Here is a 26,868-nt window from a genome sequence, read left to right as displayed (position 1 = left end):
GCTATTTGAAACAGGTAGGACAGACTATCTTAATCTTCAAAATATTTGTTATGCGATGTTTGAAAGGTGCTATGGGTTATTTTTTTTAAAGCAGTTCTGTGGTTGAACTAATTTTACCTTTCATAAATAGAGTAATCTCCTTAATCTGACATTCTCTATGGTAGTAAATTAAAGTTGACTAAAAATGATTGCTCAAGGTAAATGTCATGCTGTATTTTTTCTGTAATGCCATCAATTCTTTTTTCTTTACCACAGACTTTTCTGTCCACTATTTATCTCTTAGGGCTATACTTGTTACTGCCAGTGCAGTTCAAAACAAGAGACACAATTATGGGAGAAGGCAGTAGCCTGAAGAGTCTATACTCTGCCTGCTGGTTGGATATTTTTATCTCTCAATGTGTACAACTGCTGCCAAAGCCGTAGTATTCAGATAAGACAGTCTCCTTTGAACCGATATAAAGATAACAGTAACAAATACTACAACCCCTTGGTAAAGCCTGTTATGGCTCAAAAAAATTTGTATCTCACACTGTATGATTTGGCTTAGCACATGCTTCCTATTGTATGTTGGACCACAAAACCAAACTGGGAAGCAGAGTACAGTTACATGACAGCAATGTGAAATGCTCAAGATAATATGATTCCAATAATAAAAATGCTTTGAAAGACTTTGCGTAATTTTAATAGTGAAGTTGGTGCTGTGTTTATGAAATGATAACAACCTTAATTAGATTTGAATGTTTTTGTTTAGTAGTTTTATCTAGATATTTCCTTCCTGACAGCAAGTACAAGTAATGGGCAAAGGGTTGTATTTTACTTTTCTGCTAATTTCAGTTATGTTGAATCTGTTAATAAGAGATTGGATCCAAGAATTTAAGTTTGGGACCATATATCAAGTGACCTAAAAGAAGTGTTACTAAAAGGGGTTAAAGATAGATGTTGAAATTTCAGAGTATAGTATCTTAACATAATTTCTGAACAGATTATTCATTTCAAATGGCTTGAAACCATTCTTATCTTCAGAATCATCATGATTATTAATATACCTCCCATATGGATTTCTAGTGACCTTACTTCATTATCACTTAGGAGGAGATATGATGAATTATGGTCTTTGAGTTTATTCTGAGAGTTTGACAATTCAGATAACTTTTTTGTTTTTGTTTTTTAAATATGCAAGCACTTAATTTAATGTTACAGTAAGTGAATGGATGTAATATTTTTAAGTAGTAGCAAGGATGTTTCTGTATAGGAAATTGAAGGTTTCTCCCCCCCCCCAGTTTTATTTTCTTGTGAGGGTAAGAAATGGCTGATCTGTAGTCCTTCCATTTGCAGGTAATTGCTTTTCAGGATATCATGTGTATACCTGGTTTTTCTGTAATTGGTGATAATATCATTTCTTACCAGTTACACACAGCATCAGTGCTCCTATTAAGAATGTGAGATTGTAGCAGTTCAAGAGGGAAATCTGAGCTCAAAGAGTAAGAGAAAAAATATGTAAGTTATTGGTTTGGGATTAGCAAGTTTTAGGCTTAAAAAAACTAGTCAATTATGCAATTATTTGTGGAAATGCATGTATGTAAAGAGATAATTTTCTTGTTATCAGACATGGTTTTGCAGTCACACAGAACAGATTACCCAGTAAATACCAGTTTGATGTGTCTTGGTCATGGGCATGCAGTCAATTTCTGTTGAATTACTCATAGCATGCTGGTATGTATGTGCTGGCTGTATGATGTCATGTTGGCTTTATGTAGAGTTTGGCTTCAGCAGGACAGGCAGTATCTGATTTACAGTAACATCTGCTGCTGTTAAGTTAATTTGTCAAAAGAATTGGAAGTGATATAAACTATTCAGAAATTTACATTGGAGCAGCACTTAGCATCCTATTGCTTTTTTCTTTTTCTTCTTTATCTGGTTCTAAGAGTTTAATGCTGAACTTGCTGTGTTGCTAACTATGGCCTCATTAATTTACTATCTCTGTATTGAATTGCAATGATCTCCATATAGTGGGATGCACAAGACTGTTCGCAACATAGGATATTTGTCAAGCAGTTATTTCAGCATAAAAAACAACAATGGTGTTAAAGTAATCCAATATTTATCAGCTAATGCCTGTTTCAAGTTCAATTTAAATTAGACAACAGTTTACTCTGGTCACATTTTCTTGGCAACCTACTACCAAATACATATATATGCATGGCTATAGAAGTTATTTAACTGTGCATGCGCTTATTTTTATTACTTAGAAATGTAGCTGAAATTAGCATTTTATACATCGAGTTCTGTTGTATCGATAAAACTGCTCTTGAATTTTCATTTATTGGAGGCTTCTTAGTTCTGTAGTGTTCATGTGCTTTATATTCTCAGTTTCTGTTTTCATGAGACACTGGAAATAATTTTTTTCTTTCCTTCAGTTGAACGATAGATATGTAGTAAGGGAACTGAAGCTTTAGGATTGACGCGAGTGGGAATACCTTTTCCTTGGAAACCGCAGTGCTGACAAGTGTGCTCTGTTTCCAAGGAATACAGGTTAGAATTGCAAGTATCACAACAGGAAATGGAAAATCATATTTGTATAGCTTGTAAAAAAAAAGTTTCCATATCTATACTGTTCCTGGATTTGTCCAAATATAATTGGAACAAAACCATGTAAGCCATAAACAGTAATCTCACTAACAGATATTTAGATGTGTCACCACTTATTCAGCAAAGGTAAAAAGCCTTGGAAGGGGTTGGTTGGCTTCGGTATTGTGCATCAAATCTGTAGGTTTATTAGAATTACTGATAATCAATTAGAAAATGTACTTCCTTTAAACTTATTACTTTGGAACACTTTGACTTTACCATTCCTGTTGTTTTTGCTCTTTTCTAAATGCTTGCTTGATATGATACAAAATGAAGCAGGTGTTGATGGATTCTCTGGGCCAGTGTATCCTGCAAATTCAATTCCATGTTTGGGAAATTTCATTCTCTAATGCTAATCTTGCTGATTAATCCCTTCAGCTATGGTTCTTAATATACACTGCTATAGCCATAGTTATACAGTCGTGTATTTAAAGCATGCAATGGGTGCATATGCTAAAATTATTATTATCATAGAAAACAACGCTGTTGAATGGATATGCTGAGTATTTGTGAGGACCAGCCAACAATCAGCTAGCCTCTCTATATGGCATCCCTGGAACTGACTGTGTTAGTTCATTAAATGTGCCCTAGGTTCTGACTGACTGAATGACAGGAGCCAGCAGGAGAAAGGATGCTCGCTTCTGACTTGGATGTTAGAATTTTTTTTGAATTGATGGAAAATATGGTAATAAGACTTCAAAAAAATAACAGCAACAATCAAAAAGAAACCTCTTAAATTATTAGCTTTTACCATGAGAGGGAGATTGCAATGCAGTCTCCTAAGAAAATGCATATATGCAGGACAGAAACAAGAATTACTACAGAATTGATTTCTGAACCTTATTTTTTCCCTGCCATGTTCTCACAGCTCAACTCATCTCATATGCTGCATTTCTCCACTCCAAGAATTTCAAGTCCCATCCTCCGCACCATGAGCCCTATAGCCTATCTGTCCATCCACCCGGACCCTCTGAAAGAGGCTGGTTTACCAAGGAGTCAATCAGCTGAGAGCCACTCCTCTTCTTCCCGCTCAACTGGTCGTAGGCAGCTTCCTGTCATTCCCTGTGGCAACAAGTTTCCCCCTGTCATTCGCATCTCAAAAGCACAACTTCAGCAGGTGAATAAGTCTTGTCTTCATAGAAATGACTGCGTTATAGCAGTCATCTGCAAAGTTCTTTAGTTGCTCTGCAGAGTTTGGTACTACGTGCATATGCTAGTCATACTGCTACACACAATGTCTTACAAAATGCTTTGGAAGATAAGATGGAATAAGAGAATGAGAAGCAATCTTATTAAGGAATTGAGGCAGAAGTTCTCTTACGAAGATATATGTAATCCCATTTAGAAGTGGTTACGCTGGATCACAGGTTACTGTGATCTGGAGCATCAGATATTTCTGGAAGATAGATTCCCATCCACAGAGGGATTTTCTCTTTGGAAAGGTAGGATTAATAAATCTAAGAAATATATATATTTTTTTCTTTCACAATGGAAATTAAAATCTTTTTTTTTTTTTTTTTTTTTAAATTTAAAAATTTTCCTATAATCTATCATCAGTAGCAGGTAGATTTTGAATTGGGAAGCATTAAAATTTGGACTACTGTAAATTATTTTAATGTGTGGGAATAGGATATAAGTTCTACTTACAGCATCAGGAATTTCAAGAACTGTTCTATGCTTACAATATATAAAGGAAAGATGAGAACTGCTGTGTTAATACCTAATGGAAATATCATTGGAGAAAGCAGAATTTTCATAATTTTGTATTCCCAATTTATTTACATCACGAAGATGAAGAAGACTTGAAATCAAATTAAAGTTTAGTGTAATTTGTGTATTATTAACGAAATTGTTAAAATTTCCTAAGCAGCATCAGCTTACATTGCCTGTAAAGCAGTATGACATGGCATTAATGCTGTAACATATCATCATCATTTTACCATTAATATTTCATTTGGATTATATTTTATGTTGTCATTTTTTTCCAACATATCTTTCAGTATAACTTTATCTATGTGAAAGGTTTATTTTTCTCCATGAAGTGTGCACAGAAGTATTGATTTTAAAAGTTAACCATCATCATTAGGTTCTTTCAAACTTCAGTAGGATCAGTGGTGAGAGATGACACAGGTGAGTGAATATTGACTAGGGAAAAGGACTTTGGAGAAATTAATCATTAAAAATAAAGCTTGTATCACAGGATACGAAATGGATGGGTATTTTTTTGCCTGTACATTTGCAATTTAAATTTTTCAGTTAGAATGTATCGCAGTTTCCAAGTAATTTCCAGGCTCCTCACAATACTCCAAGTAGGTTTTCATACAGAATCTTCTCTGGCTTCCTTAGTATACCCAGCAGTTGCAATATTAAAAGTGGCTCTGAAGTGATGTACTCTTGTCATGTGAAAAAGAATAGGTATTGTGCCAGGTGCTGCTACTGAGCAGGGTGAGAAAGGGAAGGGATGAAGATTATATGCAGGATTTGCAGCCTTCTCTCAAAAGGACTTGGTAAGTCCTTTACTGCTTTATTCCTTTTCCTTGATTTTTGGCACTCCTGGCTTTACTGAGAGTGTCATTTCCAGAGTTTCATTTGCTGTGGAAGTTACAAGCATGTGAATCTTCAGTTTATTTCCACAATGAAAGCCTTATGTACTTTATGGCTTACTAAAGAACTGAAATAATTTTACAGATCATCCTCTTCTTTTACCTTTCAGTGATGTTAGGTACTTAGCAAGTTGGAAACTCCAGCAGCATGAAAGATGAATATGCATGTTAGTAACCTGAAGCTTTTATCCAATTAAACGCTAAAAAATATTTTAATACTATTATGTATAATTCTGTATAAATATTTAGTACTAAATATATTTTCCTGTGTTTACTGCTGCTTGCCCTTTAATTCAGCATTCGTACCTAATGAATTGCAGAGCTCAGAGATCTTTGCTGTTGAATTTTGTTTCATGTACTAAAAACTAAATAGTGATACATTTGTTCCTGAAATCAGGCAAAGGAGTTTTCTTTCCTGATTGTTGATGAGGGAGGGTTCAGGAACTGTATTGCAGCCTCCTTTGGTTTGACATCAGATGGATTTGGGTAATGAGATTTATGTATATTCCTCATTCACTAGAGCAGTGAGGGTTATAGGATGTAGGTCTACCTTTATTTAAAAAAAAAAAAAAATATATATATATATATATATATATATAAAAATTAGATAAAGATAACTCTTCTCTTGCCCTACATATATGATGGAGGAGAATTGGAGTATTTTTCTTCTCTCCTTAGTTGCTCAACTTGCAGCATTAGAGCTGACAAAGGCAGAATGAATTCTTTGATGTTACTTGAATCTGAAAAGAGAGGTCACAGTGCTGCTAAGTATCCTTTTCTTGAATAGAGTATAAAATTGTATAGCAAACCTCCATGAAACGTAACATTAATTTCTGTGATTTTTTTTAAAGTCAGGTAACTTATCTGAACATTGTTCATTAGAGAAATAATAGGATGGTGAGTGAAGACCATGGAAAAGGAGATGGAAGCGTAATAATGACTGGCCAGAGCTGTGTGTGAAAAGATTGCTTAGGTAGACATCCTGCTAAAAGTGAAACTATGTCTTGAGAAACAATGAAAATCAGTGATCATTTATTTATTTATTTCTATGTTTCTCAGTTCTAGTTCTTCAATAAGAACATGAAAATGTTTTCTAGCTGTGGCAGTCTGGCAGTCTTCTATTGTACAACAGCCAATTTATAATTATTTTAGAATTCAGCTTTTAATGAATGTAGATTCCATATTTGTATATCATTCTGATGTTTCTCCATTTTTTTTAAGTGCTTAATGAGACGTACAAACAGGGCTAATTTTAAATTCATGATTTTATGGCTGTTTATTCTGTTAGGGAATGGTAATCTGTGTCTCTTGTGTAAAGCAGTTGGAATTGGTTAGCACTTTCACATTTATTTTCTCATAGGTCTTATTTTTCCCAGTAAGCCATCTTGCTGCAGTGTTTTTAAAACTATGTTCTAGGCATATAGTTACAGTATTAGCTACAAAGTACTTTGAAATCTTCCCACACAAAATACTGTGGAAATGCAAGCCATCATGTCCAAGAGGGGAGACATAATGCACTGATCTGAGTTGGAAATTTTACCTTGATTTCTAAACTTCTGACTGGAATTCAAGTGCATACGGAATAATAAGGTAAGACTTGTTGACATGTTCAGGGGATATTTAGAGAAAGTATGTATGTCCCATATATTGCTGTCATTTTATTTTGGGTGTTGTAACTGCATCAGCCAGGGGTTAACATAAATGTAAAATTCTACTAATTTTCATGAACTAATTTTGTCAAGTTTCAAAAGTCTGCAATAGCAAGAGATGAATGTTTACGCTCATGTCCACATTTAATAATACCTTTCATACTCACAAACAAAAAAAGTGAACTGCTCCTCTCTTGTTACCTTGTTCTTGAAAATGATTTTTAATTTGTTAGTGTTCTTATAGTTGCCACGCACTTTAGGATTGAATTAGAGCTCAACTAGTTAAAGCATTAGTTAGGCATTTTGCCTGTCCATTAGATATATCAGAAATAGATATATTTGTAAAAAAGTCCACTTTAGAATTTGTTTCAAGACAAACTACATTACCAAATAGGTGTGTCCTGGAATGAAAAGGAGGGAAAGGCTTTTCTTTGCTCAGTGAGTCTCCTTTTCAGTGTTGCCACCATTCAAGTTGTATGTAGCAAAGAGACTTCTGCTTTCAGGATCTAGAGAAGTCACACCCTACCCTATCCTGATGTAAACTATATTGGGTCTGCGTGAAGTTTAAGTGTTTTCCCAAAAGTTTACCATTTGCTGTGAAGTTACAATTGTCATGGAAGGTAGTTATTTGATAATGCTTATGATGAGGCAAGCTCAGATCCAGAATTCTGTTTTCAGTTTTTACTGTTAAGTACTTTGAAGGGCAATCAACATATGGTTACTAACTATAGTGTTGTTGTTTTCTTTGTTAGTCAGTTTCTCTGTAGTATGTGAAAATTTTCCAACAAAAGCACATATTCAAAATATGAGGAAATACTAGGAAATATTTCAGAAGGAAAAATGATGTCCTGAAGATGCACTCAAAACCCACAGATTACTGCCGTTCTTTTAAGCAGTTGGGTTTCAAATGTAGAATGATTTTCTTTGAACAGTTTTCATCTACAGTCTTTCCTCCTAATGCAAACATGTAAAAGTTATGTATTTGTTTCTGGTGTCCATGTGGCAAAGTCAATAGCTTGACATCTGGAAATCTAAATGTTTCCTACTGAGCTTAGCAGGACCTTCTGTCTGAAGGAAGGAAATTCTTTAGGCATCGTTTTTTCCCCATCAATTTTTAGTGTAAGGAATAATTAAGAAATGTGTGTATGGGTAGCTTTTCTTTCAAATGAAGCTTTCCAAGCTGCAAATTAAGAAGTAATCAGTAGAAGAAAACAAGAAGTCAGAGTGAACCTGTTATTATTATTATTTTTTCCCAATAGTGTGCCACCTGCAGAGAGCAAATCAATTTTTATTGACAGGATCCTCTTGCCATTTCCCTTCTGCAGGTTTCTCTAGCAGCAGTGGCAGAAAAGTGAAGGAGAGGGAAATGAATTAGCCTTAATAAAAGCATCCATATACACTGATGATTAGCATGTGCATTGAAGTGTGGACAAAAAATAAAAGGAGAAGAAGAAAATGGATATTAAAAAAATTAAAAGCTACTATTTTTTTTAACATTTATGTTCTGTGGAATCTATAGTACTTCTCAAAATTCATAACCACATGGTTAATCTATTCTTGTCTGTCATCCTTGAAATGATCACTTTGCTATATTTTTTTAAAATGCCAAGCTAATCTTATTCCAAACATATGCTCTTTAGTACATTTTTTCCAGCATTAAAATTTCACCGACACTTGATAATAAAAGATAGTAAAGGTGCTTCAGAAAGGCTCAATTCAGAAAGGCTCTGCAATTTCCCAGAGTGAGCTGATCAACTCTAGTGAAAAAAAATTTGTTATAATTAAAATATAGTCCAAATAGATTGTCAGAGGAAAAAAAAATCCCTACTTGAAGCTTGTGAATTTACTAGTATCTTACTGTTTTCTTCTGATTAGATACATTTTTCATATGGAAAAAGAGAACTTTTTAGAAAAAAATTATGCATACACTACTAAAATTAGAACAGGTAGAAGGAGGTCTCTACTGTTTCTAAATTACCACTATATAATTTTTGGAAAGTGGTTGCTGTAAGGAGTTTATAAACATGGGATATGATATACATAGAGTTCTCAGGTTGGTTGAAGTGGTGCTGCCTTGTTGCCGTATCTCATCTTGCTGTTACTGTGCTTGAAACCAAAACAGAACCAAATATACTGACTTCAGACTTTTAAGTAGCTTTTAAATTTCTCACTGGCAACACGTGGCCTGTGGATCATCTGAGTGATCTGAGGGAAATCAGCTGTGTTGTGACTAGATGATCTTATAGGTCGTTTCCAACCTTGTGATTCTATGATTCTGTGATTCTATATGGACCTGTGCTTTATATTTATCATCACACCTGTGCACAGAGGCAAAGCTAGGTAAGGTAACAGGCTGCCAAATGTTTAAGGGATTTTGTTTTTAGAAGATAAGCTGGGTTCTGATCTTTATCTGCACATGGTGTAACTGTAACACCTTGCGTATAGAGAAGAGTATATATTAAAATATTGAAAGAAAAGAGAACCAACCTTAAGACTGCTATCTCTGGGTCTGCTTCCTATAAAGAATATCTATAAAGCATGCTTATAAGCAAACTGAAAGCAGACAGTTCTTTATATGAATTATAACTACTCTTGGTGGTGAAGCACTATGGACATGAGAAACCTGTAATGCTTTCGGACAGATCTTAGCTATTAGGAGAGATTTTTAAGAATGTTTATCTAGGTTTCAAATTTTAAAATGAAATTTCACGTGTACTTTTATGACTGCATACATTACAATTTGTATTAGAATCATGTTTATGCAGTTTGGGTTTCATAAATTCTTCTGATGTGTTTTATTTCCCAATGGAAAGTGTAATATTCATGGATTGTTTCCCTTGCAAGCGTAACACACACTTTGGGCAATGTGTGCAAATACAGTGCCAATTTTATAATTGGATAGAACTGGATTTAATTTATTACAACACACATGAGTAGGTTCACTGTCTCACTGAAAAATCAGAAGGGAGATGCTGAATTTTGTTTCTTGTTGTTGGTTGTGTTATTTTTGTGTTTTTTATTTTAATGTTGCTGTTTGAATCTGAATGATATTTTTGCCTTTACAAAAATAAAAAATATAATGCAACAGCAAAATTGAAGCACAAATGAAGCATAGGAGTAATCTAAAATTATATATCAATTCATAGAAATCAGGTATAAAAATCAGAAATACAGATCCTTGAAATCTGCACACTGAAATAAAGGTAGATCTTATGAATTATGTGATATTTCATGATGACTCTTTATTGAAGTGATATAAGGAGAAGAGTATTCAGAATTCATCTGAACAGTAGTGGCTGGGCTCCACTGCTGTTATGCAGAAAAATATTTTTATGTGATTGATAGTCTCTGTATGTCTCATTTTCATGACAAAGGAAGACTGCTGTGTTTAAAAAAAACACACCGGGGGCCGGGAAAACACCAGCACTGTCTCTTAATAACAATGTATAATATTACTTTGAAAAGGAGATCTCTTTTGTTTTTGTTTTTTTTCCCTGAGGAAGTTTTAATCCACGGTTTTATTGTTTCTTAAAGTTGCAGGTATTTTCTCTATAGGGACAGATGTTAATATAAAACTTAGCTTCAGAAAGATAATTCACAAGCAGAAAAAAATTATTCTAAAGTTAGAAAAAATACATTCTGATGTATTTCTGATAGCTTGATGCTGAAACTAGACTTGATTAAAGATTCTTGTATCATTATTATCGATTTGTACCTAGTAGCTTCAAAAATATTTTAAGCGCATTTTATATATCAAATATCTGCACCAGGAATTGAAAATAAATGCAACATTGTATTTGCAATCCTCTATTATCAGGATAAACCTCTCTAATTTGTAGCATTTTGCTTTGTTTCTTAATTGAAAAAGCAGGATATCTTGGGCATGACCTCTCGTGGCAATCTAATTACCATCCTATGAAGATGGTTAGATATGTAGTAAAATCTCAATTTAGAAATGCTGATTGAATTGTGTTCCTTAGAGTGATATGTATTCATTAGCTTTGATACATAAGCCACAGTCCTCATGAAATCTGTAGTTTCCAACTTTCCACAGGAAAATATCATGAAGTGGCCATGCTTCTTCAGTGGTTTTAATCTCTACATGTTTTATACCATGAGAAAATAACCATGATGAAGTGGGAATTTGGTTTCTGTGAAGACAGAAATGAAAGCATGAGATAAGCGTGATACCAGTTGCTGTGTTTTTACATCTCTGAACTCTGTGTTAAGGCAAACTGATGCTTTGTTAGAAAAAGACTTTCTCTGTGAAACTGAAGAACAGTGTTATGATACTAGCCCATTTTTAGTTGCAGTATATATGACAGGAGTATTGTGTGAGAGCTATAAAATAATTATCTGGAATTGCAGCTGCTTACCAGTTCTCCAACAATTCCAGCAGTTCTATACAACATAAGTAAGTTTGAAGAATATTCTTTAATTGATGTACATGTTGTATGGAAGTTTGAAATTGAGTACTTGTTTTGGTCACATAATTAACAAACTAATTAACCCCATATTACAATGACAATCATTGTCTGAAAGCAATTAAAGATACTTCTTACAGAGCAGTCAGTATTAGCCCGGTGGATATGTGAGTATAGGGGTTTTTGTTAGAATAAAGAACACCTTTCTTTACCTGTTAAGTGGTATAGGAATAACTGAAAAAGGGAGATATTTAAAGAATATTGAAACTAGGCCATGAATAATAGATGCACTTAAATAAAGATTGTACACACTGTGTGTTCTCTATCCTCAAAAGATAGCCGTCACCTCAGAGGATATGAAAACACTGTTGTCTTGTGCCTTTCTAATTCTGCATCTGTGTTTCTTTCTCTTCCAATTTCTTGCATCCTTCACAAAAGGTTGATGCAAAAGATAGCATTATAGAACAGTAGAAAGAATATAATCTAAGAGCTGTGGAGAGTTATCTTCATATTCTGTTTTCCTCCAGGTTAAGACTAGAGCGTGTTGTGTGTGAATTTTACCAATTGTGTAATATCTTGGGGACTGCCAGTTTGTTCAAATGAATACAATGCTTGCAGTACTGTATATATGTCAGAAGGGATTGAGTATCAAGACTTAAGAGTCGTCTTTGGGCTCCATAACACCATGAACTGCAGTCATATATTTGTCCTGTTTATCAGCATGTTAGCCTATAATAGAAAGAGACGATGTATTTTAGGAAATCTTGAACTAATTTTGTTCAGCTTCTTCCTTGCTGCGACATTAATCTGGGAAGGGGATGTAAAGAATACAGAGGATTAGACTCTGGAAGGTCAGAAGGAATGATAACAATAGATGCAGAGAATTTTGAGGAAAACTATTCTGAACAGTCAGCTGGTAAGTTACCTACAGAATATGTAAGCATCACAGTGGTTCAATCACGTGAGAGTAACAGTAGCTGTAAATTACAGGATATTAGCATTTCTTTTATCCTTTCATACAAATTGCAGTTGAATTTTCTTTGCAGAAGTATATAGCTGTGGAAGAAAAATTAAGCAACAGGGAAAGAATTATGAAGTAAGAGGAAGCTGGTGAATTGGAAAGATTCAAGGAGACTGTTTGGTATTGCAGAAGCTACAGGCTTGTACTAACGTTGATCATATTGCTTCCAGGCTTTAGAGCCAAAAATGCATGAAAAGTAGAAGGGAAAAGAGAAAAGACACGTGAAGTTTGATCTCATAGATACATGAACTTATCTAAGGTAGGAAAGAAGTTCTGAAGATTAAATTGATGAGTGGAGGGAAGAAGCTGTTGCTGCAAGGTCAGGTTCCTACCTGCTAGTATTTTACAGTAATCCATATTTACACCTTTAGATCTTTCAAACTTAGCTGCTTTATCAACCAAAGACCATTATTTCATTCCTCTGCAATTTGCTGTATACATTCACAGAAGGCTTGATCCCAGCATATCACTTGCTGTTGCAGCCTGTCAAAAGTTTAGAGAGAGGAAAGCCTGACGGATGCCACAAAGGATGTCTAAGAGATATTCGTTGTTTTGTTCATTTTCTTTCGTAACATTCCACTCAGTATATTGTAAAGCTTCTTGAAGAAAATGCAATCTAATGTAATGCCTCAGAAAACAGAATGAAATTAAGAAATCATTTAGGGAAGACTGATGGATTCAAGGTAGTGGTGATAATTTCATTTAAATATTCCAGAAGAAAAGGAGATATTTTTGCAGAATAAAAGGAGCATTGCATCTAAGAAGAAAATTGTGCAGAACAGATTTTAAATACTGGAGGATACAATTCCAGCATACTGGGTGTAATCAGTTTATAGCATTATCTACCTGATTGTCACAATTCCAGGACTTTAAAAGAAGGCATATGATACAGCAGTTTACTGAAAAGGACTGAGACAATATACAGAACATTTTCTTCTTAGATGCAGCACATTATAATCTTTGTTCCTCAGGTTCAGTGTTGTGCAAAATTGATGTAATTAGCCACAGAAATCTTATAGGATATGATTGTAGTTTGTGGCAGAAGAAAATAGAGTACAAAACTTACTTATGATGAAGCCAGAATTGCATACTTGGCCATGTATTATTTGTTTCGTAACTAGATATGTATCAAACAGTCTTTAGATTTCTGTGTCCCTGAATTAGATTAAACCACCATTTAAACTGGTGTACATTGCACATCTGAGGATCAGCCCTTCTCAGGCTACTTGATTTTCACTTCCGTTGTGCAAGGTTTCACAAGGAAGATGACTATGGGATGATTAGGGTTACAGAACTATATGTTGCTTTTTTTTTTTTTTTTTTTTTTCTGAAGTTGCTTTGAGAGTTTTTTAATACAATTATTTAGAGTTTGAGGAGAGTTAAGGCATGAAGGACATCTTTCATGGCTCATAATTAAATTCAGAAGTTAGGGTGGAATTTTCTTATCCTTTCATGGTTGCCAAACTTTCTTCTGCTGTTGTTTACATCTCATCCTTATGGCCCCATCTCAGGGAACAAGCATTCACCTTCAAAGAACAGTCTCTCTATCCTTTCTAGGGATGTTCTTACAACCCTACAGTGTGAAAACACTAGCATTCAGTAAATGCATAATGTGTATCCCTTCGTATTTTCATCCTGTGAGACCTCAAATATCAAACTTGTATAATAATGAAATTGTTATACAAGTATAATTATAAAATTATTATTATGTAAGTAAATAAAATTGTATAATATAATAGTGCTTTTTAAAATCCCTTGTGTTTCTTTTTGGCCTTGTTCTTTTTTTCCCTCTCTTGGAGCTGCACCTGAAGTTGTAAGAATGCTTGTGTGAGAGGCACTTCTGCATGATTTGTATTTCTTGCATGTGTAAATGAAATGTCAAGCCTATTAGGGATATAATTTAATCCTTGTGCTTTGAGAAGAATAACAAAAAGATTATTGACCATCTGAGAAAACAAGCTTCTTTTTGTTAGTGAGCACAATTCAAGAAAGTGATACATGCATTCAGTAGGCCATTGCTAAAACTGAGCTACTCAGCACTACAGAGTCTTTGATGATACTTCGTGCGCTTTTCTTTCCTTCTCTTATTTTGGTGTTTTTCTTTCACAAAAAGCTCCTTCTTGTCCTGTTGTAGATTCTTCAACAAGTCTACTCCTGCATTTCTTGGATATAAGGGCTAAATCTGGATTGATCAAGAGCAGTCTAAAAGGCTGGAAACTGTTCTCTCTAGTTGTGGCAGAGAAGATGAAGACTGAAAACTGTAAACAGATTTCATATCAGAATTGGTTTCACCTAAAAAAGGATTGACATATAAGGGAGATGTCATAAGGAAAAAAGTTTCTGTGTAAATGTATTTAAGCAAAGAAAAAAAAAATTTAACTGCAATTGCAGCTCTTCTGGAAAAATACCAGGAAGAGAAATAACATTGGAGAAGCAGATAACTAAGGCTGTTCTACTTCCCAAAACAGAGTCCACCAGATATCATTCTGTTCTATGGGAAGCCATCATTTTTCAGAAACGTGGAAGACAAGCCTGGTAAAAACTTTTGAAAAGGAAGCATTTTACAGGATTTCCTTTTTTGGAAATTCCACCTGCAGCCCTGTGGAATGGTTTGTTGAAACAAGATAAAGGTAGAACTGATTGTAACTCCCCTGTCTCTTATACCAGACCTATTCCCTATTTTATTTGTTTTTCTTTCTATGCAGAGTTCCTGCTAAACCATTTTTATGGTATTAAAATTCAAATTAAAATTTAGGTATTAGTTGACTTAATCATGAATAGGTGCTTTTTTCAAATATCTACTTCTTCTGTTCTTTCTGTGGCCAAACTGATTTGCACTGGTTCTCTCACAGGAAAGCTTCTGCAGTAAGAATTTGCTAACTCAAGAGAAATGATGTGTCTTTTGGAAGAAAGAGCTGGACTTGGGAATAAGAGTAGGCAAAGATGACTGTTTTGCTGAATGAAACTAAACAATCTCCATTTGTTTGTCAAGGTAGAACTTCAATTCAGCAAACATAGAGGGACTCTATTACATCAAACTAAAAAAATGATCCAACTGGGAGACAAAAGCTAGTCTCTTGCTGCCGGTCTCAGTGGTTTTTTGTTTGTTTTTTTTTTTCATTTTGTTTTTAATATATGACTTTTTTCCCCCCAATTTCAATAAATTTCAGCTCGTTGAACATGCTACAGACTGATACATTCAGAAAACAGGAGTTCAGTTATTTCTGCTCCTTTTCTCCACGTTTTCTTTAAAAGAAAAAAAAATAATAATAAAGCCTTGCTTTTTAGGTTAAGTTCCAAAATTCTATTAGGTAAATTAAAGTATGTTCAGAAAACATTTTATAGTACAGAAATATTTTCTTTAACAAACAATTACCTTCTCTTTAATTCATCTCTATTCCAAACTGTGATTTATTTTTTTGTGTTCTGTTCTAATGAGCTGTTTATAGTACACTTGTTTATATAGTACTCTTGTTTATATGCTCTTGTTTCATGTAGGTGAATGTGTGTGCATACTGATAGGAATGATGTACAGGATTATCAAGAAAATGAAAAAAAAAGAAAACAAACAAACAAAAAAACCAGCAAGAATTTTAGAGAAGAATCTTCAGATTCCCATGAGGGTGTATATCCTTGACTGTTCCTTGGCATTTCTTATTTTGGAGAGTTCTGCATTTGTGAAGTTGGAGTACACAGTATGAATTGTTGCTGGTCCAGAAGTACCAATGCACTAGCTCTTACAAACAACACGTTAAACTCAGCAGCATGTCTAGATAATTTCTGTAAGAAGTTCAAGTGAAATCTGTCTTCTGTACCACAGACTATTTGGGAATAGGATCAGTAGTTGTCTCTTCTACTGTCACTGAATCAACAGTTTCAGGAGCTCCTGTCACTTCTGTGTGACCTGACCCCCGACCTCATGACTCCTGCACTTCTTACTGTGCAGTGACCTGTCTTCAGTAGGAAAGCAAAAGAGCAGATCCATTATGGTTCTGCCCATACTTGATGAGAAAGAGAGTTTGTGTCCCTCAGGGTGGTAAGAGACATGAAGGCAGGTTTCCTATTTCCTGGCTGTGTGCTCCAACAATTGAGCTATATACTCAATCGTTTTTCACACTGACTCTGAGTCAGTACTGTATATAGGTTTTGGGCGCACTTAGGATTAGATTAGACCCATCAGGAGATTTAGTTGTGTGAATATTTAGTTTGTGAATCTCTTAATGACCTTAAGTAAGAAGTCCTGACCTGCTTGCACAGTTTAATAATTAAAAAAGACGTAAGCTTATATAGGGAAGAAAATAGATAAAATTTGTGCACTCAGGAATATTTATGAGCTGTAGGTATTAGAGGTACTGATGTATTCAATTAGGTAGATAAGGTTTTCTTATTAGTTCTTCTGAGAACAGTGTCTAAGTTCTGCTTAAATTGAAGTTTAAGTCAATTCCTGAATCTGGACCTCAGTGTATTCTTTGTCTTCTATACTTGTCTAGAAAGTATTGTGGTGTACTTGTTAAAGTTCTATGTTTACATAAAACTTACACTGAAAGTATTCAAATTAATGTAAAATGGTAAAGTGCTTACCTCTTAATCTGAGTCTCTTTTCCAGGATGTTCCTTGGTAACTGCAACAATTTCCACTGAGATTGTTTTTATGTTATGCATTTCTGTCTTGGGATGATAGAGTATCTAATTTTCCTAGTTACCTATACGTAATTTATGAAGTTCAGGGATTATTTAATCATTGTGATTCATAGGAATCATTATTTAATGTATTTTGAATATATGAAGTCACAAATGCAATATAAAGAATGCTTTCTATGATATTCCTGAATTTTTCACCTTCTCCTTCTCAAATTTTTTAAGGTAACGATACCCAGGCCTTCTGTGGCATCCACACAGTCTGCTTCAGAGAGCTTTCATTATGGCCACCAGCTAGATAAAAGAGAGCGGGACGCACAGTCTGTGGAACAAACAGTGGAACTTTTATCTCCAAGGGAAACTTTGCCGTGTTTGGTTGTGACAGGAGATGCCACAGTTAGTGGCAGCAGACCAGATATGGTACTTCATATCAGCCAAGAAGTGCTTGAAAGGGAAGAACATGTCAAAGAACGTACCAGTGTCCTGAGCAGTGGCCAAAAGGACCTACCTGAAAGACAAAGCGGGAGACAGGAAGAGAAGGAACTTGAAAAGCTTCCTGTAGAGACTGAGGAAGAACTACTTCCAGTGGTTTCTGAGGATGCTGTTGTAATGCTGAGCAAAGAACAGAATTCTTTGCCGGGAAGTTCGAAATCTGCGGATGAAGAACCTCTAACTAATACTGATGCTGCTGAAGAATCAAAGCCAAGGCCTGTCTGCTTGGTGCCAAATCAAGATGAGCTTCTGAAGTCAACAGCACCTGAAACACCAGAATTTTCTCCATCAAGACGCATCAACCCATATGTTAATAGACAAACAAGCAAAATAGCACCAGTTCAGGAAAATGGTTTTCATTCTAATAAGGAGGAAGTCCATGTCCAGGACTTGCAGTGCCACCAAGTGGCTCTTACTACTTTTTTGCACCAGGAGGACAAGAAGGAGAAAAATGCTCCCAGAAATGGAGAGTTATTTCACTGCATTTCAGCAAATGAGAATTCTCATCGATCTAAGAAGGACTTAGTTAAATCTCCTTTTGTATTCAGGCAGAGCCGAATCCCGGTTTTAGCACAAGAAATAGACTCAACATCAGAATCCTCTTCTCCTGTTTCAGCAAAGGAAAAGCTTCTTTTAAAAAAGGCCCATCAGACAGACTTGGTCAGACTACTTGTGGAAAAGAGGCAGCTCAAATCTTTTCTTGGTGACCTCTCAAGTGCCTCTGATAAGTCACTGGAGGAAAAAATGGCTGCTGCTCCGGTACCATTTTCTGAGGATGATGTATTATCCTCATTTTCTAAACTGACACTGGACTCTCATTTCAGCAAGCAGACAGAAGAGAGTTATTTATCTCCAAGCAGCCCTCAGTCCAGAAAAAGCAAGATACCCAGACCAGTCTCCTGGGCCACTACTGATCAAGTCAACGGTTCAAGTTCAACTCATTTCCTTCCTCGGCCACCACCTGGAAGACCACCTATTAGGCCTGGGGTAGAAGCAAGGTAACAGTGAAAATAGAGATTGGTTTTCAGGTTGAAAATGGATTTGAGCTAGGCTGCAGTTACTATGCAGCGTGTAATCGTGTAGAAGTCCCATCCTTATTGTTTTTTAATTGCTGGCCTTCAATTCTCTGAAAAACCTTGCATTATTGGAAAATGAATGAGGAAAGACTGCTAGTCTGCTTCACCAGTAAGTTTTATACATCAATACGTGTGTAGTCAAAATTTCTAGATCTGTCAGTCTGTAACTAAATCCTTCTTCAAATGCAACCACTTACTCAGAACTGTCAATTATTCACAAACTTACAGAAATCAGTAGGATTTATCATACACAGCCCCAATTAACACTGAACTGTCCTTATTGTAGAAGCTTTAATTATTCTTGTTTGGAGAGTCCACCCATCAGTATGAAGTTAATTAACTATGCTCTGATCATGGCTAAGTAAAAACAACCACTTAATGGATGACAGAGTGAACTGTAGAAATGCTCCTTTGCAGGTTCTCGATATAGACAACCATGATCTAGTTTATTCAGTGCCTAAGTTACCAGGATAAGGAGAATTATGATATAATCAGTAGTGTGAAATCCTCGGAAGGAAGTTGTGGTTTGCTTTGTCATCCTTTGTGTATAGGAGTGTACTGATGATGGACAGAAATGGATACATCCCATCAAAATAGATCTTGTAAGCATTGCTTTTCTGTGCACTTCAACATCGCTAGGAAATTTCAATTTTCTTTTAGGTGCTTAAACTGTTTATGTAGGTGAATTTATACAACTAATTATTGGGTTGATTAGAACAACATGGAGGCCAAAACCTAGATGTGAACATCTCTGCCTTACAAGAAAGTTCACATTCAGATGTCTGTTCTGCCATGTAAACTCCTCCTTAGTTTCCAATCGTACTGTGTGTCTATTTGGATTTTGGTGAGTAGATTGAAACAGAAATATTTTTTCTTCATTTCTTCTTAAGGTTACGCAGATACAGAGTCCTGGGGAGTAGCAGCTCAGACTCAGATCTTATCTCTCGTCTGGCTCAAATTCTACAGAACGGATCTCAAAGACCAAGGAGTTCTACACAGTGTAAGAGTCCAGGATCTCCACACAGTCCAAAAACACCACCCAAAAGTCCTGTCAACCCCCGACGCAGTCCCAGTGCCTCCCCTAGGAGCTCTTCCTTACCCCGTACTGCTAGTTCTTCCCCATCACGGGCAGGGAGAACCCACCATGATCAGAGGAGTTCCTCCCCACATCTTGGGAGGAGTAAATCACCTCCTAGCCATTCAGGCTCCTCATCTTCTAGGAGATCCTGCCAGCAAGAGCACTGCTACAACAAACCAAGCAAGAATGGTCTGAAAGGATCTGGCAGTTCCTTATACCATTCCCCAAACACTAAGACTCCCACAGGAAAGAGCAAATCAGCCACTAAGCTTAGCAGATAGGAACTGGGCCTTGACAGGTATAAATCCGCCTCTTAAGTCTGATGCATGTTGTGTCTGTGTACTGTGTATTTAAAAAATTAATCAAAAAAGTATATTTAAAAAAAAAAAGTGTTGAATCTGCGCTTTTTAAGAACGTAAGCTTCATAAACTACTCATGAGAAAGCATACTTTGTAAATGAGTGGCCAGACATTGCCTAAGAGCAGGCAGCAAGCAGATCTGGGGGGGAGAGGGGTAGAGGGCAAGAAAAGAATGACTCAGGTAGTCAAAGAGGTGGAATGTGTTTGAAGTAAAAAAAATATCTCCAAGGTGAGTGTTTAAAAAGAGTATCTCTATGTTTTCAGTTTACTTAACTAGAAGATTTGGCCTAATTATTTAAGGTTTGTCTCAAGAATTATTTAAGGAATCAAAACCATTATTCCCAAAACGTCACCACTTGGGAGATAAGTGCTGCTCAAGCATAGTCTTCATAGTTTTAAAAAAGCACAGTTTATATGACAATGGTATTTCTACCTTATGATTCTCTTTCATTTTGAGTTTCACACATCCAAGTCACTTAGTGCTCATCTTGTCCCCTATCTGTTATAGCACAGATTTACTTACGTGAAGTATCGTGTTTCTTGCCCCTTCTTTACTCTGGTGACATTTTAAGTATGGATATTAACAGTTTCTAAGATGTTTTTGTAGTGATATTTTGTAGAAATTTGTTCAGTACTAATTATGATCCAATAAGCTAATCCTTGGTTCCATGTTATACACTTTGGGAATCATAAGGGGTTCTACCTCAGTAGGTAGAATTTGAAAGAGCATCCTCATCTAGGAGATGAGAGAAAGAAGTCTGCGGTTCACTGAATGTTGCAGATTTGCAATGGATTGCAATGAATGTTTGAAAAGGAGTGCCTGATTTTTCCCTAACCAAAATGCAAAAAGAATCCTTGTTACTGCTGGCTTTTGTTTTTATTTTGTTAGTTATGGATCACTGAAACCACTGATCTTACAGTATAGAATCAATTATAACCAAGATTATTTGTTTTAATAAAAACATGAAAGGTAAACTCCTTGGGAGGATTCAGGTGACAGAAATACAGCCAATACCTTACAAAATCTGAGTAAGAATCATTACAGCAAAATACATAGAAAACAATCTGAGATACTTTTGTTATTGGGTATTTGTTACTCTTCCCAAATCATTCTTTGATAGCCAGACTTTGTTATCTGCCAGTGAAGTCCACAGTGTCTAATTCTTCTGATTTTTTTTAGTAGTTACTTAACAATCTCTCGGGCTCTACAGAATCTCAGTAGAGAACACTTAGCACTTTTTGCTACATTCAGAAGAGAATACTGGCTAAGAATAGTAACGAGCATGAATGCAATCCTAAAAAAGATGTGGCCAGCTCTCCTTGGTTATAACTGTTGTGGAGATACTGGATGTGTAGGAGACTTGTCAGCTGCTGATCTGCTTGCTGTAGTCATATGCCTCTCCAGCCAGCATCTGTGCTTTTTTCTATTTAACCTCTGCCAAATGAATACCTTTGGATTAAAAGGGAATATTTTGTCTCTGAGCTAACACATTCTAATGCTGCATTAAAGCTGCCCTGGAGCTGCACTGAATTTCACTTGCTCTGTCAGACTATGTTGATTTTTCTTTTTCTTACTGTTTGTATGTATATTGTTTCTCATACGCAATGTAGCACAGCGTAGAACCTTAATTTCATTCAGGTTTCAATCACTACAGATGAATGCAATAGGTAGGGTATACCTGCTTTTTCTGAAAAAAAAAAAACAACTACCACTGGAAAGTCTTATTCCTTTGTATTATATTGTATAATAGGTGCTATACCAATAATTGCATGTCCTCATGGTAAATTATATAATATAAATATTTATATATACATATATGTACATGCTTATATAAATTCACTTTCTCATTTTTCACTTGTAATTTATGGACCACACATAACGCAGTTCCCTGTTAGTTCCTGAATACTCTTGGCATTGCATCTCCTATCTCCTGGAGAAAAAAAAAAGTCTGGAATGCACAAAGTCTAACAACCTTTATATCTTGGGACAAGATTGAAGGACTACTGATTTCTCAACCAGCCAACATTTTGTCTTGCAGCTCTCTGTCTTTCTTTAGAATTGTGTGCATTTGCACATGAACAGGAACAGAAACTGAAAGGTATTTTCATTTCTTATCACAAATAGGGCTTGTTGATTATTCATTTTATTTTATAATGTATGTTCTTAATTGTTGTGAATACTCATGATATAGGTACAGTGGTAGTCAATGAATACTTGATAGATGAATGTGACAACAACAATTCTATCTTTCCTTCCTGCTTTTCTCATAGCATAAAAAAAAAAAAAAGAAAAAGAGAGAACATTGGTTCCCATTTATGATATTTCTACTCTGGGCACTGCTGGAATTATTTGTTAAGGTGGTATAGCAGCCTAAGGTTATTTTCCCTCCACTCTCCCTTATTTTCCATTTTGTTAAGGTCCTTTGAGCTAATTCCTACATTAATAGGGTCAGTTTCAATAAGTGCCAATTTTATGCTTGCTCTCCTGAAATGCTGAAGTTTGAGGTGTTTGTATTTTCTCTCTAGTACAACAGAATCTAGAAACAGGTAACTTCTTTATAGATGAGAAAGAATATTAACACCTAAGGATTTTTTGTGCTCTTTCCAAAAATACAGACTTGTTCATTGCTGCAGTTTACTGTATATGACAGGCGAGTTAGACTACTTGATCTTTAAAGGTCCCTTCCAACCCAAACCATTCTATGATTCTATACAAAATAAGCCAATGTTGTAGACATTCACCTGTACTTGAACTAGTTGCCAATGTAACAGTAGTAAACTATGCCAAAATAGGGTAAGAGATGAATCATGATTGATAATCCAGGCTTCTTTCTGTGCAATACAAGGTAAAAGGCCTCTATATCACCGAATGCTTCTTGCTGCGGATTCCACAGGGACTAGTGAGAAAATCATGAAAATGCAAACAGGAAAGTGGTTATGAGCAATAGGACTTGAATTACCTGCTCTTCTAGAAATTTTTATTGCTTGTTGCCTTCTGCCAAAAACATACAGAATTGCATACTATAGACTAATGTAGCAACTGGTTAATGTAGTTAGATAGCAGTCACTTGATCACCTCATCTATATATTTGTTACTGTACTATTTCCAGGGGGTCCAATTAATCATGAGCTCTGTAATCTCCGACACTTGCATATGCAACTGACATAAAACCATCAATGTATGTGTGTGACCCTTGTGCAGAAGGGGAATGAAGGATCTACATAGAGTATCTGCAACAAATTTTCAGGAATGGGAAGATTTCTCTCCATTGTATACAACAGCTATAGTCATTTTGCTTAAGCATCCAGCAACTTGTATAGCAATTTTTAGCTGAAAAACAATGTAATTCAAGGAGCTGTTGCTTTGTGCTTTTCAAGTATCCATTTCTTTGGAGTGCAGTGCAATGGAGACATGGCATGTTCTGGATGAAAATGCTGCATGTCTATTTCCTTTTCACAGTGTTACCTGTGCTGTTTTTTCCAACACTTTAAAGCATTTTTAGAGAAATTGAGGCAGAAGCCTGTAAAATAAAATAGAACTTGAAAAGATAGAACATGTCACAAAAAATTGTCCTGCAATTTTACGTGATACACTGAATTTGAGTGACAGCCTTGAAAATCAATATTAATATCAACAAAATTTGTTATAAATTGCAAATTCTAATTGCTAAGTAAAACTGTTAAAAATAACAGGAGTTGTCATACAGTATAATGACATTGGCAAGTCATATGATGGTAGGCACCTATCTATTTGAGTAGGATCAGTAAGTTTTGAACAATTTCAGTGTTCAAAGGCAGGAGCAATAGGAGGTTTTAACTGCTAGTATGTGCAGTTATTCAGGAGGCACAGACCTCTGGGGAGTTATAGCCACCAGCAGTAACTTGGAAAATCTGAACGTATTCTTGCCTTGAAGTCTCCATGCTTGAGATCAAGTTTTCTATCATACCTCACAAAACAGTCATGGTGTAGAAGGAAAGGTCTAGTGCTGTATGTTTCAGAGATTTTTCAACTGAAAAAGGCTTGCAAGAGCTCTGCCAGTTAGAATTTATAATTATTATGGCATTGATTATTGCTGGCAAAACACAGAATTTTAATTTTTTAATATATGTATAAATATACCTTTTGTACATGTGTGAATATACACATTTACCTAAATACTGTATGCTAAATAGAAATATATGTTATTTATATACATATATACACATGCTTATGTGTGTATATAGGTAGAAACAGTCTCAGCTGTTGCATCCTGTTTACTTAAACTCATTTACCAGAGTGAGCTGAGGTCTGTGGTGCTTTGACTTGGTCTGATTTCTCTGCTTTATCGGCCATAATTTTGCCATGCCCTAATGTTGATTCTCTTCAGTTTCACAGGGCCTGATCCTGTAGTTCTCTTTTGGCAAAAGTGCTGTAAGTCTTTCTTATCCCAGTAACATTTATACAGTGGTTGATCACAGTGCTCCTAGAAATGTGTTATTTTTCTCTTTGATACGAATGTAGACAATGCCAGTTAAATGGTGGGGACTTTCCTGTAAACAGATTTTTTTCCATAATGAAATAGAGATTTCTGTAGGACAGTAAGAAGCAGAACTTCTGCTAAAAAGATGATTATTTCAATGTTTTATAAAGGTTTAGTTGCAAACCAGGAATACTTGCCTACAATTTTTGTATGAATGTTAAAAATGAGAGAGAAATTGAATCTTCCAGAAGAAACAAGAGAATAAAAGGGAGCTCAAACTCACTAATGAGCTCAATAACTAATTCATGGAATATTCTGATATAAGTTGTTGTTTTTGTTTTTTTTTTTTAATGCAGGAATGATCCTGCAGGGTGGTGAGAGGTCGTTTTGTCTGTTCAATGCCAGTGTGCAAGAGGGTTCTCAGGTGTCTAGGTTAATACCATGATCCCATGTAGTGCATTCTCCATAGAATATTTTTATTCAACTTCTTTAGCAAGCCAAGTAGGCAGTGAACTGAAGGATTTTGTTTGCTGTTTTGATTTGGCTGAAATGTCTTGTTCACAATTTGCAGTGACTGGTAAGTTTGATAAAAGGAAGCAAGGTTCAGTGTTTCTGCTCCATGCAGTCCGTAGGTGTGGATCATGCTGTTCTTAGCCAATGTGTGCAACCACATAAACACACTCACCTCACACAAGGATACCTCAGCTATCCACTTGAAGCCAGTCTTCCTCTCCCCTATGTGTAACATTTGTAAAAGAGAAATGTTATGAAATTCAGTCTAGATTCTATAATAACTATCTGGAATTATCTTAAGATATTGCAAAATGCTGAGTTTATTTAATCACAGTAGCAACAAGCCTCATTTGGTGGTCTAAGTAACCAGATTTTTAATATTAACCTCTGAGTGTTTGTTTGTTTGTTTTTAAGGAAGAACTGAAGAGGAGTAAGAGGAATGTATTATTTTAAAGTCTAAAGTATTGACTTGGCAATTTTTCCAGCCTTTCAGGATTGAGTATATAGGGTGATTTTACTCTCTGTTGCTGGTAACACATCCTCTCTTAACAGGAGCAGTGACAACACCTCAAGAACTTTATACTTTTGTGGGATTAATAAGCATTGCTTTTCTAACTTTCTACAATGGCTGGCAATTATGTGGGCTGTCTACAGGAGTTTTCCTTTTGGGAGATTTCTTCAATAAAAACAACCATGTGGTTGACACAACAAATTTAGCGCAGAGCAAATTGCGACCTGCAAACCCCAGCAGGGAAGCTGAACCTGGGCTGCAAGGGGTACCCACAGCTTCCAGGGACTGGCTGGTTTTCCTCTACTGCTGCAATAGAGAAATTGTCTTTCAGAGAACAGGAATTTAGTTGCAGTGCTCTGCAACAAGACCTGTGTACCCTGCTCCTTCCTTACTACAGAAGAGTTCCAGCTCACTGGTTAATTTTGGTTCCAAAATCCTGGGTGAAATTCTGGTTTTGTTTCAAGTATGTCAGGATTCCCACTAATGCAATGCAAAATTTAAACGCACAAAGTTGTACGTACAAATAATAATGAATGTGGATTTGAAGTTTCTGCTCTAAGTGTTGAGCAATGCCTTTTTTTGTAGTGCAGATGTTAGCTTGTGTTTTGCTCCTGTTTCTCCCCAGTCCACATAAACAGCTTGGATCCTTTCTGTTCTTGTGCAAGTGAAACTTTCATTAAAATAGACCCTAGTTTTATTTAGCTTTTTTTTTTTTTCCTGTGTAGGGACTGAAGGAATAAATTCACTTATAAATTTGCATTTTCAGTTACTTTATTTTAAATTGGAAAATGCATATTTTTAGTAAAGACTGCGACATGACTTGCTTTTTGATCCCTTACTTTCTGTAAGAATTACTGCTGTTAGTCAGCTTAGGCCAAGAGTACTGAGTCCACTGTTTCTTTTGAAAACAATACTGCAGGTGGGCTACTCATACAGGGTCCTGATGGTCCCCAGTTGGCTGTGGTAATTCAGCTAGTATTAATTGGTTACAGATGTTTGTTTCATTTTGCGATCACTTGATCTTTGACCTAACTTTTATGTAAAGGACCTCTAGTAGCAGCAGGCCAGCTTGCTCTCGAAGGTACATAATGTTGACCAGCTTGGTCTGCATGGCTTCAGATTCTTTTAAGTCGTGATCTGGATTGTGGCAGACAAGGTCATAAGGGTTTGACACAAGGTGTGGTGAGGGATTTTGGTCCATTTCACAACTTTTCCTTCTCTCTGGTATGACTGGAGATCTGGAATGATTGGCCAGCAGCCTCCTCTGCATCTTTTGCTTTCTTAGTTTGGAATGCAACACTTAAAATTATTCTTGAACTTCTAACTGATTTTCTGTAGAATCAACCCAGAATTGAGTTGCAGTGTGTATTAGAGAGAGAGAGAGAGAGAGAGAGAGAGAGAGAGAGAGAGAGAGAGA

General features: G+C 35.7%; 1 protein-coding gene across 2 annotated transcripts in view; it reads left to right on the top strand.

Moving 5' to 3' along the window:
• The window catches only part of TTBK2 (tau tubulin kinase 2), a 63,004-nt gene extending 36,160 nt beyond the window's left edge, over positions 1–26,844 (top strand). Inside the window, exons 13-15 of one of the 2 annotated variants that reach the window (XM_042814572.1) lie at positions 3,497–3,745; positions 17,188–18,452; positions 19,421–26,844. In XM_042814572.1, the coding sequence (XP_042670506.1) occupies positions 3,497–3,745; positions 17,188–18,452; positions 19,421–19,889 (1,983 nt within the window). In that variant the 3' untranslated portion in view covers positions 19,890–26,844. The remainder of the gene's footprint in view (positions 1–3,496; positions 3,746–17,187; positions 18,453–19,420) is intronic. The other variant, XM_042814573.1, reaches the window with a different exon arrangement.
• The last annotated feature ends 24 nt before the right edge of the window (positions 26,845–26,868 follow it).

Source organism: Centrocercus urophasianus, unplaced genomic scaffold (genome assembly GCF_019232065.1).
Source record: "Centrocercus urophasianus isolate 14NV4802_14NV808 unplaced genomic scaffold, USGS_Curo_1.0 seq_14, whole genome shotgun sequence".
NCBI lineage: Eukaryota > Metazoa > Chordata > Aves > Galliformes > Phasianidae > Centrocercus > Centrocercus urophasianus.
Note: the sequence above shows the minus strand (reverse complement) of the source record. Positions and strands in the feature narration are given on the sequence as shown.